General features: G+C 41.3%; 1 protein-coding gene across 3 annotated transcripts in view; it reads left to right on the forward strand.

The window, feature by feature from the left end:
* The first annotated feature begins 224 nt into the window (after positions 1 to 224).
* LOC111817637 overlaps positions 225 to 17545 on the forward strand; it is a 25685-nt gene continuing 8364 nt past the window's right edge. Inside the window, exons 1-4 of one of the 3 annotated variants that reach the window (XM_023719093.1) lie at positions 225 to 868; positions 1943 to 2038; positions 5099 to 5214; positions 9873 to 10118. In XM_023719093.1, coding sequence (XP_023574861.1) covers positions 260 to 868; positions 1943 to 2038; positions 5099 to 5206 — 813 coding nt within the window. In that variant the 5' untranslated portion in view covers positions 225 to 259 and the 3' untranslated portion in view covers positions 5207 to 5214; positions 9873 to 10118. Of the gene's footprint in view, positions 869 to 1942; positions 2039 to 5098; positions 5215 to 9872; positions 10119 to 17545 lie in introns of those variants that run through there. The other 2 variants (XM_023719092.1, XM_023719094.1) reach the window with 2 other exon arrangements.

The following is a 17545-nucleotide window of genomic DNA, read 5'->3' on the forward strand; positions in this document are numbered from 1 at the left end:
AACGCGCGCCTGGAGAGGCGCGGACGTCCGGGGGGAGGCGGCGAGGGGCAGGGTGTCCACTAGGGCGCGCTGCGAGACCGGTAATCCACGCCGGGGCGCCCACGCCGCCCGAGCCCCGCGCACGCCTCGCCCGAGCCCCCCTCGAAGTCATTTTTACAGTGAGTCCCCCTCCCCCTCTCCTGTGACATTTTTCCAAATCGGAAGAAAATGAAGTGTAAGTCGAGCCTTGCCTCAGGCAGCTCTTGGCGCCTGCTTTCAGATGGGGCGCGCAGGAGTGGGATGCGCTGTCTCCGGGCGATGCTCACCCGCTGGGGGCTTGGGGGCCTCCCTCCCTCGGCTAGCGCCCCGGGACTGGCCGTCCCGCCCAGAGAGGCCGCAGGGCCGGCGGAGCCGAGTCCAGCTGCGCGCCGGGCGCGGGTGCACTCGGACGGCGCCGGTCACCGGCCGCGCGGGTTCAAGTGCGCTGGCCCCGGCGCCGGACGCGGGCCAGGTCCTCCCTGCTCCGCCTGGCTCCGGAGCTCGGAGCGTCCGGCTGGCCCAGGGACCCCTCTCCCCGCCTCCAGTCGCGCGGGGCACGGACGCGCGCACTTGGCTTGGGGTGCGGCGGCGAGTAGCGCGGGCGGGTAGCGGGATCCCGCGCTTCCAGGCCCGGCCGGGTTCCCAGCTCACGCCGCAGGGACTTTTCCCGGCCCACGGTGGAGGCTCCGCCGGGGAAAGAAGCCCAACTTCCTCCAAGCCGCCGGAGTGTGCGCTGCGATCGGCAGGAAATGGCCGGGACGCGCAGCTTGCGCCTTGGCAGTGTGCCCTGGCTTTGCAGAAGAAAAGCATCTCCACCCAACTCTCCCCCTCTCCCCAGAGCCCCGCGCAGGTTTGTAAAGAGAGATGCAAGGTCTCAAAAGTATTTATCTTCCAGGGAAAAAGATGTTGGTTACAGTGCCCAGTGAAAGTCGAGTGCTTTTGTAGCTGGAGAAGATCGACGGGCCAGGTCTTCCTTCGCAGTTCCAAAATGATGCTAACGCTGCTCTCCGGAGAGTCCGTATCCCTGTGTTAATTGGAAGTTAGTGAAATGGGAAATAAATGAGCAGTGGCGCGTTTCATGGCATCATTTCTCCTCGGGGATGGCCAAGCTTTTAAGCTGCATTTAAGCATTAGTCACTTTTTTATGTTGTCAGAAAGTAAATATTTTTAAGTGAACCCGATAGCAAAGCCAAAAAGAGGTAAGTAAAAGTTACCACGTTTGCGCCTCCAGTTTCCTTTGGAGGTTTGTACAAGTTACTAGGGTGAGGACGCTTTGCAGTTTTAAATTTCCGGATGGCAAGAGCATTTGAGTCTAAGGTGGCAAGGTTGACGTTCAAGGGCAAATGTCTTCAGGGATCTCTTCATAAGCAATGTTCACTTAATGGTTCTAGCTTGAAATAGATGTAACCTGCAGTGACAATTATATCCCCCTGTTTTTGATGTATTTTTTATAAATGGCATGAGAAAGGTGCTTAACAAATTTTTAATGACTGTCTATTGTCATTTACAAAGTACTGCATTGAATTTGAAATAGGCTAAAACAGAAAGCAAACAAGTCAATTTAAATGTGGTTTAACATTTGCTGTCAAGGGCTTTGAGAACGGTAGAAACAGAATTAAAAGGAATGGATACAAATAATAGAATTCCACGTTTCTGCCCCTGGCGTGGGGCAGGTGAGTTTAGGACTTGCCTGTGAGTTAGTCCCTGCAGACAGCGTTAGATGAGGATCGCCTTGGGAAATGTGGGACTCACACACGTGTGGAAATACAGAAGCAACCCTTGTACTACTGAGAGTGTTCCCAGTAGTTCAAGCTAAAAGTTTTGTACTTAAAAAGTTACGTACGGTAAACGTTTCTTCATTGATTTCTGGAGCTCAGCAGGCAACTTTATACTTGCATTATTTTGATTTGTGTTTACATTTCAGACTGAAATTCATCTGGTTCTCAAAAAGGTGTTTTCAGAAACACTAAAACATCACAACTGTTATTTTCATCTCTTTCCAGGCAGATATATGATTGCTGTAAGTAATCTTTTGTAAAGTTTAAATAGGATTAATGTCACCTGACTCAAGGCACTTAATGGAGAGAAAAGTATTTCAAAACCTGTAAATACAGTCTCTAAAATTGTTAGATCGTGTGTTCCTATAAAGAAACTTGAGAAGTTTTCCATTTTCATGAGCATAAGGACATGGTGTAAAGTACTTCTCTCGCATCATGTTACCTCCCAAAAATAAAAAAAAATATAAAAATCTATTTTCAATCATATAGTAATCGAGAATTTAAAAATTGTACACTTCTGTTAAGATGGTGAGCATTTTTTAATGCATTAAGAAGAGAGAACTTCTCTCAGACCCGTACATGTTTAAAGGACTTGAGAAAGGCAAGGAGTTTATAAACACATTTTACTACTGAAATTTATGACCATTAAAATATATGGTTAATTATAGTCTAAGTAGTAAGAGCATTTTTTTCCCAACAACTTTTTAACCTCTGAAAAATTGGATGTGTATTTTAGTTTCTTTCTCTAGAAGTTCCAAATATTTACTTTATCAGCTATATGACAAAAAAAATTACTGGAATTTATTCCATTTTATCAACTGTATTAAGAAGCTTGCAAATGTCATATGTGATTCTTCTCTTGATAGACATGTAATAAATTTGAACATGTGCCTTGTTGAAAAAAGAAAATAATTCAAATTTACTTCTCTCTCTACCTTGATGTTTATTCTGGTTTCACTTTACTGTACATACTGATTGCTATCAATTTAGATGTGATAATTTGTAGGAAAATTTTAATACAGTGAAAGTTTTATATGGAAGAACATATATTGAACTATGAAGTAGCTAATAATCTACTAAAATTAAATCAGGTAGTTTAGCATTCACTGTCTGGATTTTAATTTTAGAGTTAGTTTTGTACAGAAGGACTTTCTTGTGCTCTGTGCTTATGAAGATCTAAAGTATTCGACATTACAACCTCATAACTCAATAAACAGATACTAAATTTATATATTTTAGAGGTCGCTATGGCTAAGAATATGAGAAGCAGACTGGCTTTGGGAAAATAAGCAAACACAAAAAATCCTTTTTTAAAAAATATAAACTCTATTTTAGCCAATTTATCAGTTCTCCAGGTCAGTTTTAAAGCAGCATATTAAAAACTCCCTTTTCCACATTAGAAGTTCACATATTTAAGTTTTCTAAACTGAAAAATCACTCAAATCCAGAGTGTTTTATGTGAAAGGCCTTTTCACGTGTTGGTACCGTCAATTAGATATGAATGCACAAAAATCTTGTTTAAAAAATGGTGAAAGTGAGGAAATTCCAAGTCGAGCTAGCTAATTCCATTCATAATTCACCCAGAATGCCTGCCTCACGAAACTTGCAAACTGTTTATAGCAATACGGACAAAGTAAGTTGCCTTGCTTTGTGAGTGGAAACAGTTCATTTTGGGGCTTGTTCCTTGGAAAGGCTCACCTTGGTAAAAGTACGGACTATGCATTCAGCTTTTCAGTTTCTTTGGAATTTTCCAATCTCAACCTTTTCTGCATTTTGGCTTTTTGAGAATCCACAACATGGAGGGACAACTTTACTTATTCTGAGGGGGCCTTGGCTTTCTCTCGTCCACTTCCTCCTGCTTATACCTCTGCCCGCTAATTCTTCCTAGTCCTGGTGGCGAGAGTGGTGTTGATGCCACTTCTCTGCCCCCTTCACCATCCTCACCCCCAGCCCCCCTTTACTCTGAGCGAATTGGACTGGAATTTAATACTGACACATGGCTCAAACTGCTACAGCGACAGCCTCTAGGACCCTGGGGAATTGGTAAGAAATCCATAGCCTTTGCATTCTGAGCTGGAAAAAATGACTGGGGAATCCCAGGCCCTGACAACAGGCAGCTTGCAGGCCACTTCCCCAACTTTACGCCCTTCTCCATCTGCTTGGTTTCCAAGGCTGCACTGTAGGCTGATGCCTTCCTCTGGCCTTTAAAGGAAGACTTCAGAACTTTTTCAAGGCATTTCTTAAACATTCTGAGGAAGTGTAACTTTAAAGCTGACTAACTTTAAAGGTGAAAACTGCCCCAGGGAGAGTCTTTACCTCTTACTAACTTTAGTCTGATACAAACTCAAGTATCTTTTCAAAAATTTAAAAACACAACTTTCTGGTAGAAAAGCTGCCATCTACTCAGAACAGGGATCCGTAGCACCGACCAATATCCACCAAACACGCTCCATTAAACTGGAACAAACATGACACTGAATTCCTGGCTCCCTGTTTTCCTGAATGTAGGTCATTTTGTGTTCTTACAATTTAACGTTTGAAGGGATTTCCTGTCTTTGAAGTATAGCCGTTTGTCACCTGCTTGGCTAGCCTCCCTAAAAGTTGAGAATCTGTTCCTACTTTGAAAGACTTAGTGACTCCACGGCTCCTGGCTCGGGTTTGTCAGCACACTGAGTAGAGCAGTGGTACCTGCAGCTGGGGGACTCTCTCTCCTTTGCAAGTCAGCGCCTGCACATCCCGGGTTCCAGGCTTCATTCCTCTAGGTCAGAGAGCCTAAAAGAAAACCCCGGGGCCTGCACTCACCCAGTAAAGCCATAAAGAGCTAAGCTTTCATAATGAGGGGCCATATATCAAAACTCAGAGCTTTTTAGAACTGGAGTAACTGGTGTTGGAGCATCCAAGTCTCATGCCAAAGCAAAAAACACCAGCTACTGCCAAATGTGCCATAGTGGATAGAAGCCACAGGAGCAATAAGCCAGCTTGTATTCCTTTCAGACAATGGTTTGACTTTTACTTAAAAGATGCATACTATTTTGTCATATTTTATGATATGGAACCTGCAGTTATATATGTCAGGTGAAAATTGGCCCATTTAAAAAAAAAAAGACATTCACAGAGAGTGTATTAGGAAACAACTGTGGATTGTTTTTAAGAACGATAAGTGAACTTTGTTTTTGCCAAATCATACAAGTACAAGCAAAGTGCTTTGTAAACTGTGGCAAACCTGCAAATGAGAGCAGTTTGCAATTACTTAAATAGCTATTTGCCTTTCCCACATCCACCAGTTTGTCTTGTGTTCCCAGCGTGAAGACTCAACTTGTCCTCAGTTGGAAAAACTCAACCATTGCCTTGAAAGACTGAGCACTAAGGCAGTGTGGCAAGTGGAAGCTATTGGGAGTGATTCCATCTAAAATATTAAGTAAGCATTTCTAATTTTATGAACTTTGAGGCTTTTGTTTTGGAGAATTGGACGTGCATATAGGAAATTAAGATAGTCTGATAAATCAAGCTGGGGAGATGGTGATAGATAGAGTACTTGCTAGCATACAAAAGACCCTGGATTAGATCCTGGAACCATATAAAAGTTCAAAATTGCACATGAGTGGAAGCAATCGAGAATAGATTTCAATCCAGTTCTGATACAAGATCTTGATCCAATACAGAAGAAATGACACTTAAATTGTGTCAGCCTGAATTCTGTTTGTAATTCTTTCACAATTAATTAGAATATCATTTGATGCTTATGCATTTTCTTCCTGTGGACAGGAATCACTCTGACCCATTTAATTTCTCTGGAAGCAAGTGTAGTGTTGGTAACAATCGGTATCAGAGTCAGCCCTCATGGGGTGTGCCCAGACATGAACCAGGTCACTTTCTAGCCAATAGCAGGGGAATCATGTAGAAAACATACATCAGCAAAGCATCTAGCCCAGGGTGCTGCATCAGCCAGAAGGATAGACGCTACCCTGTTGTCTCAGGGGCTTGGGGGATTTCTTCCTACTTCCCTGCTCTTGGGAACTGTAAGTCAACTATATGAGAATAGCTTCTATAGGTACAGAATGGAAACTGTACCCCTAGTCACATACTCCTGCACCTTTCAGATGGGGGAATGTTCTAGTCGTTCCTTGCTTACACCACAGATGATAGGAGAACAAGACAATTTGAACAGAGCCTAGCAGAGCCGCTGAAGATCACAAATCAGCGCACTTAAGACCAATTTGAAGTCACCCAGCTGCTCTTTGTTTTTTTAATTGTCTTCAGTGAAACTCCAAAACCCCCATAATGTCTACCTTAAAAGCATCAGGAGTATTTTAATTGAGTAATAACCATCCATATTTTCCTTCTGATAAAAGGAATTAAGAATGAAATTTTATGATGATTATAAACTATATTACTGACCCAAGGGACAAGAACAATTATGAAAAATATGTCCTATACGTTTGGCATGAATATAAATTTCGACTTTTAAACCATCTTTGAAGCTCAACCATCTTACTAAAGCTTAGGAAATAATATTTATATGATGAAAATAGAGTAACTTATAATCATGATTATTATTATATCATCAATATTGTAGCAGGCTCCATGCCAAGCACAAAACTGACTTGGTCTTTGCCTAATGGGCTTATGCTCAAGATATACTTTTTTTTTTTTGTATTTTAGGACAGGGCCTAAAGGGTTTGCAGGGTCTCACTGCATAGATCAGACTCGTAGTGATCCACCTGTTTACAGCCTCCCAAGAGCTGGGATTATAGGCGTGCGCCACCACGCCCAGTCTCAATCGCCCTCTCAGCACCCTGGGTGCGGAGTCGGCATGGCAGGCCTAGGGATTGAACTCCTAGCCCCTGTGTCTGCTTAAGCTGGCACTTTAATCTACTAGCTGCTGAGCTATTTGGCCGTTCCTTTTTTTTTTTTTTTTGGTAAGGATATATTATTAAAAAGATGAAAAGTAGGGCCCAGAGAGCTCAGTAGAATAAGTATTTGCCTGGCAAGCACAGGTTCCTGAGTTCAATCCCTGGTACTGAAAAAAAAAAAAAAAAAAAAGTGAAAATTTTATGAATTTTGACATTTTTTCCTTCCTTTTTCAATTAAAATTACTAATCAGTGAATGGCAGTAGAAGGTCACTTGTTATTGTTTAGCAAGTATACTTTAGACTGGAAGATCCAAGGACACAAGCACGACTATGTCCTTAAAATTACTAATCATATGGGGAAAAGTTATTTTTGAATAATCTAGAAACTTGCCAAACTTTTAATAATCTAGAAACTGCTCATTATTGTGGGAAAAGCTGATGGAAAGCATTCTAATAACTAGCAGTCAGTTTGAGGACAAGTTCAGCTTACGTAAAGATGTGTCTGGCCCTGGTAGGGGATTTGGCTTGAGACCAAGAATACAGTATTTCTATCTTTGAATTAATGCTACCTGCCAGGTGCCATGACCAATTAAATCTGTGATAAAAAGTTTTTGAATGAATTGAAGATGACCATGGAAATGGACAGTGGAGTATCTATTTGTGTCAGCATTGTACTTCGGCTCAGCTCTTCAAGGGCCTAGCACTTGCCACCCAAACTTACTATATGTTTGCAAACTAAGCCCTTTCCAGTAGACGCTTAACCAGGATAGTTTGTTCCGCTTGAGTATTAGATCTGCCTCTCTTATGACTACATAGAGACTCAGGACTAACCTCTGCCTAGGGCCTGGGTTTGGTCCCGCTTCATTTTGTGACCTTCACAAGTTTCCTTGCTGGTAAAATGAAGTCTGTGATTAATGCCTCCCTGAAGAATTTGTGTGAATATTGAATGGTACTATGTCCCTAAAATACCTGAAACATACTTTGCAGTCTGTGTCCCCCTAAGTTCCTGTGGGGTGAATAAACCTGCACCTTTGTTTGCACAGTTTTGCATTTCTCAACCTTTTAGAGGTTGGTTCAGGGGAAGAGAGAGCATTTAAATGTATGGCTATGATCCCACTTGCTTGTTTACATTCAGAAACACAGCCTGGAACTCAAGTTTGAGATTTTCGTGTTAGTCAGCCCTCCTCCCACTACCACTGAAGAAACATATTTTCATGTGGCACACAAGCATCATTGTCTTTTCATTCTGACTGGTAGCCTCTACCAGACAAGGCAGGTTAAAAACTAACACAAAAGCCTGGAAGTACACTATTTCTGTAAGATTAGGACTTGCTAATTCATTTGGGAATGTAAGGAATGTAATAAAGGGAAAGCATGGATTTCTTTTTCCTTTATTTTAAAAAAAATTATTCTAGGAAATGATTTTTGTATACCAAGATTTATTCCATGATTAGTTTTTATGGCCAAGTTATAGACTCTTGAACATAGGGACAGAGAACAGAACTGCTGACACCCCTGGAGCTAGAGTTCTGTGACTGGCGTCTCCTTGTGCTGTGACTGATACACAAAATAAACTTTAGGATAATTGTCACCGAGGTAGGTGGAAGGGACCTGCTATAATTTTTAAATATGAGTGCACTGTAGCATCTGACGAACTGCTTGCTATAGGTCGGCACTGCTTGACTCACTCATTGCTATCTCTACTGACAAGGCCTTCGTAAAACACCATCCCATTTTCACTGGGAAGATGGCTGCCTGAAAGAAACATCCTGAGACTTTAAACCTGCAAATAAGAAATATCACCCCATTGTATGCTCATCCATTTAACAGTCCTTGATGGCCAATAAGTGACAAGACTGGAAGAATACCCAAGGGAACTAGACATTAATGAATCTGTTCATTATATTAGAATCAGAATGAAACAGAGGGGGGAAAAAAAGGAATGGGGATGATAGGCCATGATACCTCACTCCAGAAATAGAGCTATTTTGATATCTTTCATGACATTATTCTGGGTATCACAATAGCCATAATTAGCCTTGTATGATTTATAGAATTTGCCCAAATTTTACTGAAGATTCTTTTTCAGGTCTTAATGAGTATTTCTGAGGCAGTTGCTTACTTTTGGGTCATATTTGAAATCTGTCCTTAAGTTTATACTTTATAGATGTCAAACCATTTTAGAAGATTTTGTTTATGGCATGAGTCACAAGTAGACAATAGTAAGATTGTAACTGTAAGCCTCGCTGCTTCCCAACTCTCTCTTGTGATCCACAATGTCTGCATGTTCTCATTAAGAAATGTGACTCTGCAGACCCACTCTAATGTTTCAGGGTGTTAGGGTCTTTTCACTGACCCGGATCTAAATTAAATGCTACATTTTTGGAAAACCTTATATATTCTCATCCCTTATCTAGGAAGGTAGGATGCGGGGTCCTGGTGAGCAAGGAAAGTACATTCTACCTCGGGTAATAAAGTAATAGGTTATTCAGGATGGTAGACTTCAAAGAGCTGAAGTGTGCAGTGTGTACCTTAGCACTCTAGGAGATCAAAGGAAAGAAATATCTGCAAGGACGGAAAGAGCTGTGAGAGGAAGCGGACTGTGCTGAATTTGTAAAGGGCAAGTAGCTTTGGCTGCATGAAAAGAACAGTGCCAGCAAGGAGCACCTGGTGGGTTAAAGTGCAAGGACCAGGATGGGCTCAGTGTGTTCCCAGAGCTGTAAGGATCCCAAGAGATTGCTTCATTTGTCCCTCTGTTTCCATTTGTCCAGGTTGGCTGGTTGACAGCTTAGATAGTCTCTGCATGTGAGAACCTATTTCACTTTAGCTTTTTAGCTTCTTTCGAATCCAGTTAAAGCACTGTTCTAATTGTGACACTTCTATAAACCTCCAGGTAACTCCCCAGGGCTCAGTCTCCCGCATACTGCTTGCTGGACCTTCAGGATCTGGCGTCCCCCTCCCTACCTAGGTTCAGGCACCTGGGAGTGCCACCATTACTAAAGCCTTGGCAAATGCCACAGCCTATCTTGCCTCTGGCTCTGCCCCTAGATCCTTGGCTTCAGCATGGCTTCTTCAGGGGAAGAGGCAAGGCCCCACACTCAGCACCTTTCTCCCAGTATCAGTACTGCCCTTTCCGTTTGCAGGCCAGCCAACCTGGAGACTTTGCGTTTTGCTTGCTCACAAATGACCTGGGCCTTTGTTTACTTTGTACTTTATTTTGCAGAGCGATTTTAGATTCACAGCAAAATGAACCCAAAGGTACAGAGATCTGTGATACGCTCCTGTACACACTCAACATCATTCATTATCAACACCTCCACCAGAGTGGTCCACTTGTTACAGATGGTGAACCTACACTGATAAAGCGTCACTGCTGAATTTCCATTGATCACATCTGGGGTTTATGCTTGGTGTTGACATTGTGTGGGTTTGTATAAGTGTGTGATGAAATATATCTACCATTATAATCTTATGTAGAATAGTTTACCTACCCTTTAAGCATCCTTTGTGCTCTGTTGGTCTGTCATTCTTTGCCTTTCAACCTTTTGTTACCACTGATGTTTTATTTTATTTTACTTTATCACAAAATAGTGATAGAAAAAAAACAGCATTAGAAACAATATAAGATTTCACTAAACAAAGTAATAGGAATTGAACAATGGTTGCTGTAGGCTAGTTGTGCAGATTATCAGATATAAATGTGCAAGATTCATTCAAAGAAAAAACAAAACAAAACATTTAAAGAAAAAACAAAGCAAAACAATAACAAAGAAGTTATAAGAAACTCAAAAGAGGAGAAATTATCAGAGTAAAAGGGAAAAATATCTAAGCATTAACTGCTCCTTTCAAAAGAACAGCAGAAATAGACAATACAATTAATCAAACTATTCCGCATGTATACTTAAATCTATCTTTTTTCCTTCTTTCATTTGTCCTTTTCCTTATCCCCGTTTTTCCCTCCCGTGGAATAATTTCTTTTCCTTTCACAGTATCTGTTATACCTTTTAGATTTTAATTGCTCTTTCAGGTTCTCACACTAGTGAGATAATACAATGATGGTATATGTGGATCTGATTTATTTAACTTACCAATATAGTCTCTAGCTACATTCCTGTAGCTACAAAAGCCTCAAATTTGCCTTTTTTATAGATGAATAATGCTTTATTGTGTAAAAATACCATATCTTTTACCATATCTTTTTTTATCCATTCCTCAGTTAATAGACATTTGGGTTGTTTCCAAGACTTAGCTATGACAATTTGTGCTGCTAAACATGGGTGCACATATGTCACTGTGCTGTGATCATTTCAGTTCTTTTGGAAAGATGCCTTAGAGGGGAATAGCTGGCTTGAACTGGGACTTCAGAGGAAAGGTAGGTTGACCACTGATCTTTTAATTTTTTCTATAATTTTATTTTCCCAGACTTTAGGTACAGCCTTTAAAGACTTACCACTTGTGCTACATTAGTAGTAAGAATTTAAGTTGATTCCATGTCTTTTCTTGGTCTATTAGCTTATTTCTCTTTAATGATGAATAATATTCCATTTTCTATATATACCAATTATTTAGCTACTCATGTATTGAAGGACATCTCTGTTGCTTCCTACATGAATTAACTGCTATAAATGCTATGTGCAGAGATTTTTACGGGTACATTTATTTCAATTATTTACTTAATATTTGTCTTTTCCAGGAGACTAAAACTCCTTACAATGGAGAAACATGCTTGCTTTGTTTACAAGTGGCAAGCAGAAAGTCTGGCGAGCTAAATATAAAATGTAGTATATATTTATAGTATAGCAGTAAATGCCTAGGGGAAAACTTAGCAAGGAAGGAGAGCAGAAGGTATCTGCACAGCAAGAGCTTTAGATAGGGTAGCCAGGGGAAGTCGCCGGAAGATGGTGCCATTTGAGCAGAGGGTTGGCAGACAGCTGGAGAGGAGCAGGCAGGGCCGAGGAGACAAGAGGTGCAAAGACCCCAGCCAAGGTTCCTGGGGGACACCAAGGAGGTCAGCGGGACTACAGCACAGAGCAAGAGGTTAGGGGTCGGGAGACGGGGGAGAGCAAACTGGTCTGCGGGTGAGTGAATTGTGGTAGAAGGAGTCACTTGTTATTGTTTAGCAAGTGTACTTTAGACTGGAGGACCCAAGGACACAAGCACAACTATGTCCTTATCTGCTTTAAAGGCTATTTTATTTTATTTTTTATATATTTAGTACAGGATCTATAGGGTCTCACTACACAGATCAGACTTGAAGTGATTCTCCTGTGTTCAGCCTCCCAAGCGCTGGGTTTACAGTCATATGCCACCACGCCCAGACTCAATCACCATCTCAGCATGCCCCGGGGGCGGGGCCAGCACAGCAAGCCAGAAATCGAACCCCAGTCCCTGCACCTGCCTGAGCAGGTGCTTTAGTCCACTGAGCTATCTGGCTGGCCCAAGGCTATTTTATTTATTTATTTATTATTTTATTTATTTATTTATTTTACATTCTTCCTAAAGGTTAATTGCTGTACAAGATGCGGACATGATATCTTATTTACAAACACCATTAGAACAAATCACTCTATTCATTAAGAGAATGTAACTATATATCTATCCTAACCACTTTGAATACACAGATACAAAATGGACATTCATCTGTATCCCCTTTTTTGTTAAGTTCCGTTTTTTGAATATTATAGGTATGTAAACTCAGCAAAATATTCTAAAAGAGTCCAGTAGCCTATAATACTATTGGGTCTTCTGCTTCACTGGCAATGTCAGAAATTGTTGGCCTGAGTCCCCTATAGCTGAACATAACAGCATGGCTTTACTTCTTATACTTCGTTTTTATACATTTCTGCTGGATGGTTAAGACCAAGGTAAAGCAGGACCTATGCAACAAGAGTTGTACCAAGGCTATTTTAAATAACAGTTTTAATGATTTCAAACATTGACAGTACTTCAACATGGAATGAGGCTCAGCCATCATAAGCCCACTGAGCAAAGGGGATTACCAAGCAGTGAAATGCCACCCAAGGCCAGGAATCTTATACAAGACACAGAAGTGCCACATGGGTCATAAAGAGCATGAAACCTCTTATTGGGTCTTTGCAAGAGAGTCATGCATAGAGGAAGAAGGGGATAAATTCAGTTGCCTAAGAATTTTAAAATCTACTTTCATTGTGGCATGTAGGGATGTCATGATTGCCTAAGAACAGCAACATAGAATACAGTTGTAGTTTTGTTAGTTTGATCCAGCTAGCTAAAGACCTCGTTCTTTGGCTATTGCAGTCTTAAGGTGTTTTGACTTTTTTCACTTATACAATAGTATGAAAATGTACCCAGAACACCATCCTGTTCTTCATTTTTAGGGCAATGTTCAATAAATTAGACTTTATATAAAATAGACTTTATGGGCCAGGGAGATAGCTCAGTAGAATAAGTGCTTGCCTGGCAAGCATAGAGTCCTGAGTTCAATCCCCGGTACCACAGGAAAAAACAAAACAAAACAAAGACTTTGTCTTGACTGGTTTTGCCCAACTGTAGGTCAGTGCAAGTGTTCCATGTACATTCAACAAAAGAGGCTATGATACTCTATAGGTTAGGTGTAATGTATTTTTCTTTTCTTTTTTTTTCTTTTTTAGGTGTAGTGTATTAAATGCACTTTAGACTTAATATTTTCAAATCATGGTGGTTTTATTGAGATATATTCCTATCATAAGTAAAGAACACTTGTACTTATATAATAAGCAATTAAAGCAACTATTTCATCAGGTGACATTTAGCATCATAGTTACTCTGAGAACAGGGAGAGTAGTCATGTCAGAAAGAGGATTTAAATGGAATGAATTTCTTTCTTGAAATTCCTATGCACACCATAGATACAGATTCTGGAGTTCATGACTCATGTGGGTCCCACATATCCCTGCTGTGCAGGACATCTGGCCCTGGCTAACGGTGTGGAACGTCACTCAACACAGCTGACAGTGCCCTGGGCCACCCACACTCTGTCAGCACACACCACCCACACCCGCTTCTCTTCTCTCAACACTTGGCTTCTAGCCGACAGCAGACCCTGTAAACAGAGTCTCCTAGGACAAGGTACACACCAAGTAAGATCTGGAAAACTATTGAAACCATCAGAATAGTCATGAGGATGGCTTTACAGCCTAGGACTTCACTTGAGCTCCGTCACACCAAAGAAAAAACAAATCTTCATTATATTTGTCCAGAGTTTAGGTCACATCAAAGTTCTCTGACTATCATAACATATGAGATGGGCTAGAGAATATAAGATGCACTAGAGAGGTGAATGTTCATATACACAGAGCCATGTCTGCCCATGAGCTGGTAACAAGGAAAGAAGGTGAAACACACAACTAGAAGGCACAATATGAGCTCAATGTTGGTGCTCCTGCTTGGACTCGTGGCTCACAGACAGTTTATGAGGCTCTGACTTCCTCCTAGGATAGTGTTATCTCTTTGGCTTGGAACTGAAGGTCGGAGTCTTTCCTGTTTTTCTCTAATCTCCAACTTTTGTCATTATTGTGGAAGTAGAAGTTGAGCTTTGATTTTGGTCTGAAATCCTACAGCACAGCTAAGTTAGCAAATCCATTGTGCAGTTGGGTCAGTACCAGTAAAGTTCAGACATTCACCAGGCAAGTCCTCCAAGGGCCTATACTCCAGGGGTAAGCGCTTGCTGGGTTTGACCTTAAAGTGCACATATTTTGGGAAGTACCTAGTCCCAGTTTATAAGCCCTGCTTGGCGGAGCTCTGCTTTAATGAATGCGGCCCTCAGATCAGTTCAGCTTCCCACGTTTCTGTACCTCGCTGGGTGAAACCTTATCTTTCCATTTCGCACGCATGATGGATCTGAAAGAGTACAGGTGAAGCTTGTCTTTGACTCAACAGCTGGATTACTTCCAAGTTTCACAACCATAGAAGAAAAGCCCCAAATCTCAGCTCTTCTTATCATTTAACTTTTTATAGAAAAGCCAGAGTGGGTGAGATGCTGATATGGTTAGATACAGTTCCGGTAAAGTAATAATTACTGAAAAGTTCATTTCTCTCTTAATGCAAATGTTAAGTCAAGGGATATAAGTAGTAGACTTAAGGCATCTCTCAAACACTTGAAAATAGGGCAAGAGCTTGACCTCTAAACATTAAATTAAATAAATATATAATTGAAGGAAACAAAATGTTTCTTTGCTGTTTATAAAAAGTGATTTCTGAAAAAACATGTATAGCTCAAGGTCAAGAGGAACACAAGTTCCACTATGCTTTTGAAATCAGTTTGGGATTATCTTTCACTTTATTTACATTTGTATTTCTAAACTTTTTGAAACTATGGTGCTCTAGTGCCACCCCTAGAGTTTTCTGGGTTTTTGTTTTGTTTCATTTTGTTTTTAAAGTCATACTCATCAGTTTAGTAAGCAACCAATTTTCAAATTATAACTACTCTAGGGATACAGCATGGCCTACAGTAAAGAGAGTATGTGACCCTGGGTACCCTGCACTGAAACACAAAGTAATCAGAGAGGCAGGGCTTTGTGATTTGTCTAAAACTGCCCAAGACATGGGGACACTCTAGTCATCATACATTGAGAAAGTGTGTGTGTGTGTGTGTGTGTGTGTGTGTGTGTGTGTAATCTTGGCACATCATCTTATTTGTCCTTCACATAGGCTATATAGAATCCACCAACAGTATTCACTTTCCCCTTGCAGACTTCTGGGAAGATAGATTCTCAGGTACTGTGATCCCAGGAAGGTGTTGCCATTGGTGGGAGAAAAAGGCGTCTGCCACCTGGGAAGGACTATTTCCCATTCCCAGATGCAGTCAGCATCTGCTTTTGGCCATCGGTGTCTTGTGGGTCAGCTCAGTAGAGCATGATCATGTCTGGGTTTCTTGAAGAATACCTGGATCCAGTGAATAGCTTTGTTACTAACTAAGTGTGATGTGTTTTCCTATTTACATATGCACAAATTAAATGCTTTTGCTGTCTTATCTAAGGACTTACTGTGCACCATGGCTATCATTCTTGCAGTGTGAAGTGAGACTGTGACATTTGCAAGAACTGTTTTTACTTTCTTCACAATTTCATGAATGAAAGATTTATTCTTATCATAGATCTTAGCAACCGCAGCATACATTTTTTTTCTCTCAGTGAAAAACTCCCCCTTTTCAATGGAAGCATTTTATGGCTTTTCTTTGCCATACCTGAATTGCCATCATCACTCTTCATGCTTTGGGACCACTGCTGAAAGAAATAAGCATTACCTAAGCACACAGGCACTGAAGTACTTTGGTAGTCATCTAACAACCAAGATGGCCATAAGTGATGAAGAGGCAGGTGGCGCATATACTGTGTGTACACTAAGCAAAGGGATGATTTAGACTCCACAGATCAGAGCAGAGTAAGAATTTGTCACACTATGTACAATGGTACACAATTTAAAACTTATGAATTGCTTCTAAAAAAAATTTTTTAGGGAAGGGTCTATAGGGTGTTCAGGGTCTCACTACTAGATTGAACTCATAGTAATATGCCAGTTTACAGCTTCCCGAGAGCCAGGGTTACAGGACCTGCCATGATGCCTTGTCTCAATTGCCATCTCAGTGTGCCCTGGGGGTGGGGCCAACACGGTAGGCTGGGGGATTGAATCCCCAGTCCCTGCACCTGCTTGCAGGCACTTTAATCCGCTGGGCTATTTGTCTGGCCCTATGAATTGCTCTTATTCTGAAAATTTCCATTTAATATTTTCGACTACAGTTGATTACAAGTAACTGAAACAGGGCTGGCAAGATAGCTCAGTGGATTAAAGCACCTGCTTAGGCAAGGTTAGGCAAGCGCAGGGGTAGCAGTTTGATCCCTGGCATCACATGCAGTGCCAGTCCTGCCCTCAGGGTGGGCTGAGCCAGCCATGGACAGAGTCAGGGCATAGTGGCATAATCCTAGCACTGGGGAGGTGGAAAAAAGGAGGATCACTATGAGTCTGAGCTGCATAGTGAGACCCTGTAATAACCAAATTCATTTAAAAATAATAATAATAACTGAAACAGCAGAAAACAACTGCAGATAAAGGGGCCTACTATTCTGTGTCTGCCTATAATCTCTGTGGACTATTGCTTTGCTGAAAAAGTCATAAATGAATCTTACTGGTCATCAATCCTGTTCCTTTGAGTTCTTTGGATTGGTATAAAGGACATTGCACCACCTGACTGCTACAAAGGAGTCAGTGGCAAGAATATTCTTTTTCCTGCCAGAATCTCTGCCACTGGAAGGCCCAAGTATGGGGGTGATGAAGGCTTAGGACTTGGTGGATTGAAAATCTCTTAACAAAATACTCTCAAGACTTGAACCAAAAGTCCTATCTTGCCTCAGACTCTGACATTGAGAGGAGCAACTCCAGAAGCTACTACTGAATTTAAGTATACATGTTATAAACTGTGAAGATTTCCTGAGATGGGCTGGGAAAGAAGAGACTCTTATTTATAGAGTAAGTACCAAGAGTTAAGACCAGAAGTTCATGATTCTATCTTCTCTGACTGTCCTTTGCTATTGAATGGATGAAATTGTTCCTTAGATCCCCTCCGGATGGGCTAGGTGAGCCAAACCTTTGTCACTTGCCCATCAGAAAACACAGTGGATGGATCTGTCTTCTCAGTTGTGGAACAATTCCTTCTGGACTGATGCTGAATGAGCCAACACCTTTCTGTGTTGCCTCTGTGCTCCTCATCAAAGAGGGTAGAATGAGAGTGAAAATATAAGAGCTGCAGCTTATTAATGCTCGGTGGTGCAGTGCCTGCCTGGCAAGCACAAGGATCTGAGTTTGATTCCTAGTACCAAAAACCAAAAAAGAAAAAAAAAGAATGAAGAAAGAAAGAAAGAGAGAAAGAAAGAAAAGAAAGAA

Source organism: Octodon degus, unplaced genomic scaffold, assembly GCF_000260255.1.
Source record: "Octodon degus isolate 3935 unplaced genomic scaffold, OctDeg1.0 scaffold00065, whole genome shotgun sequence".
NCBI lineage: Eukaryota > Metazoa > Chordata > Mammalia > Rodentia > Octodontidae > Octodon > Octodon degus.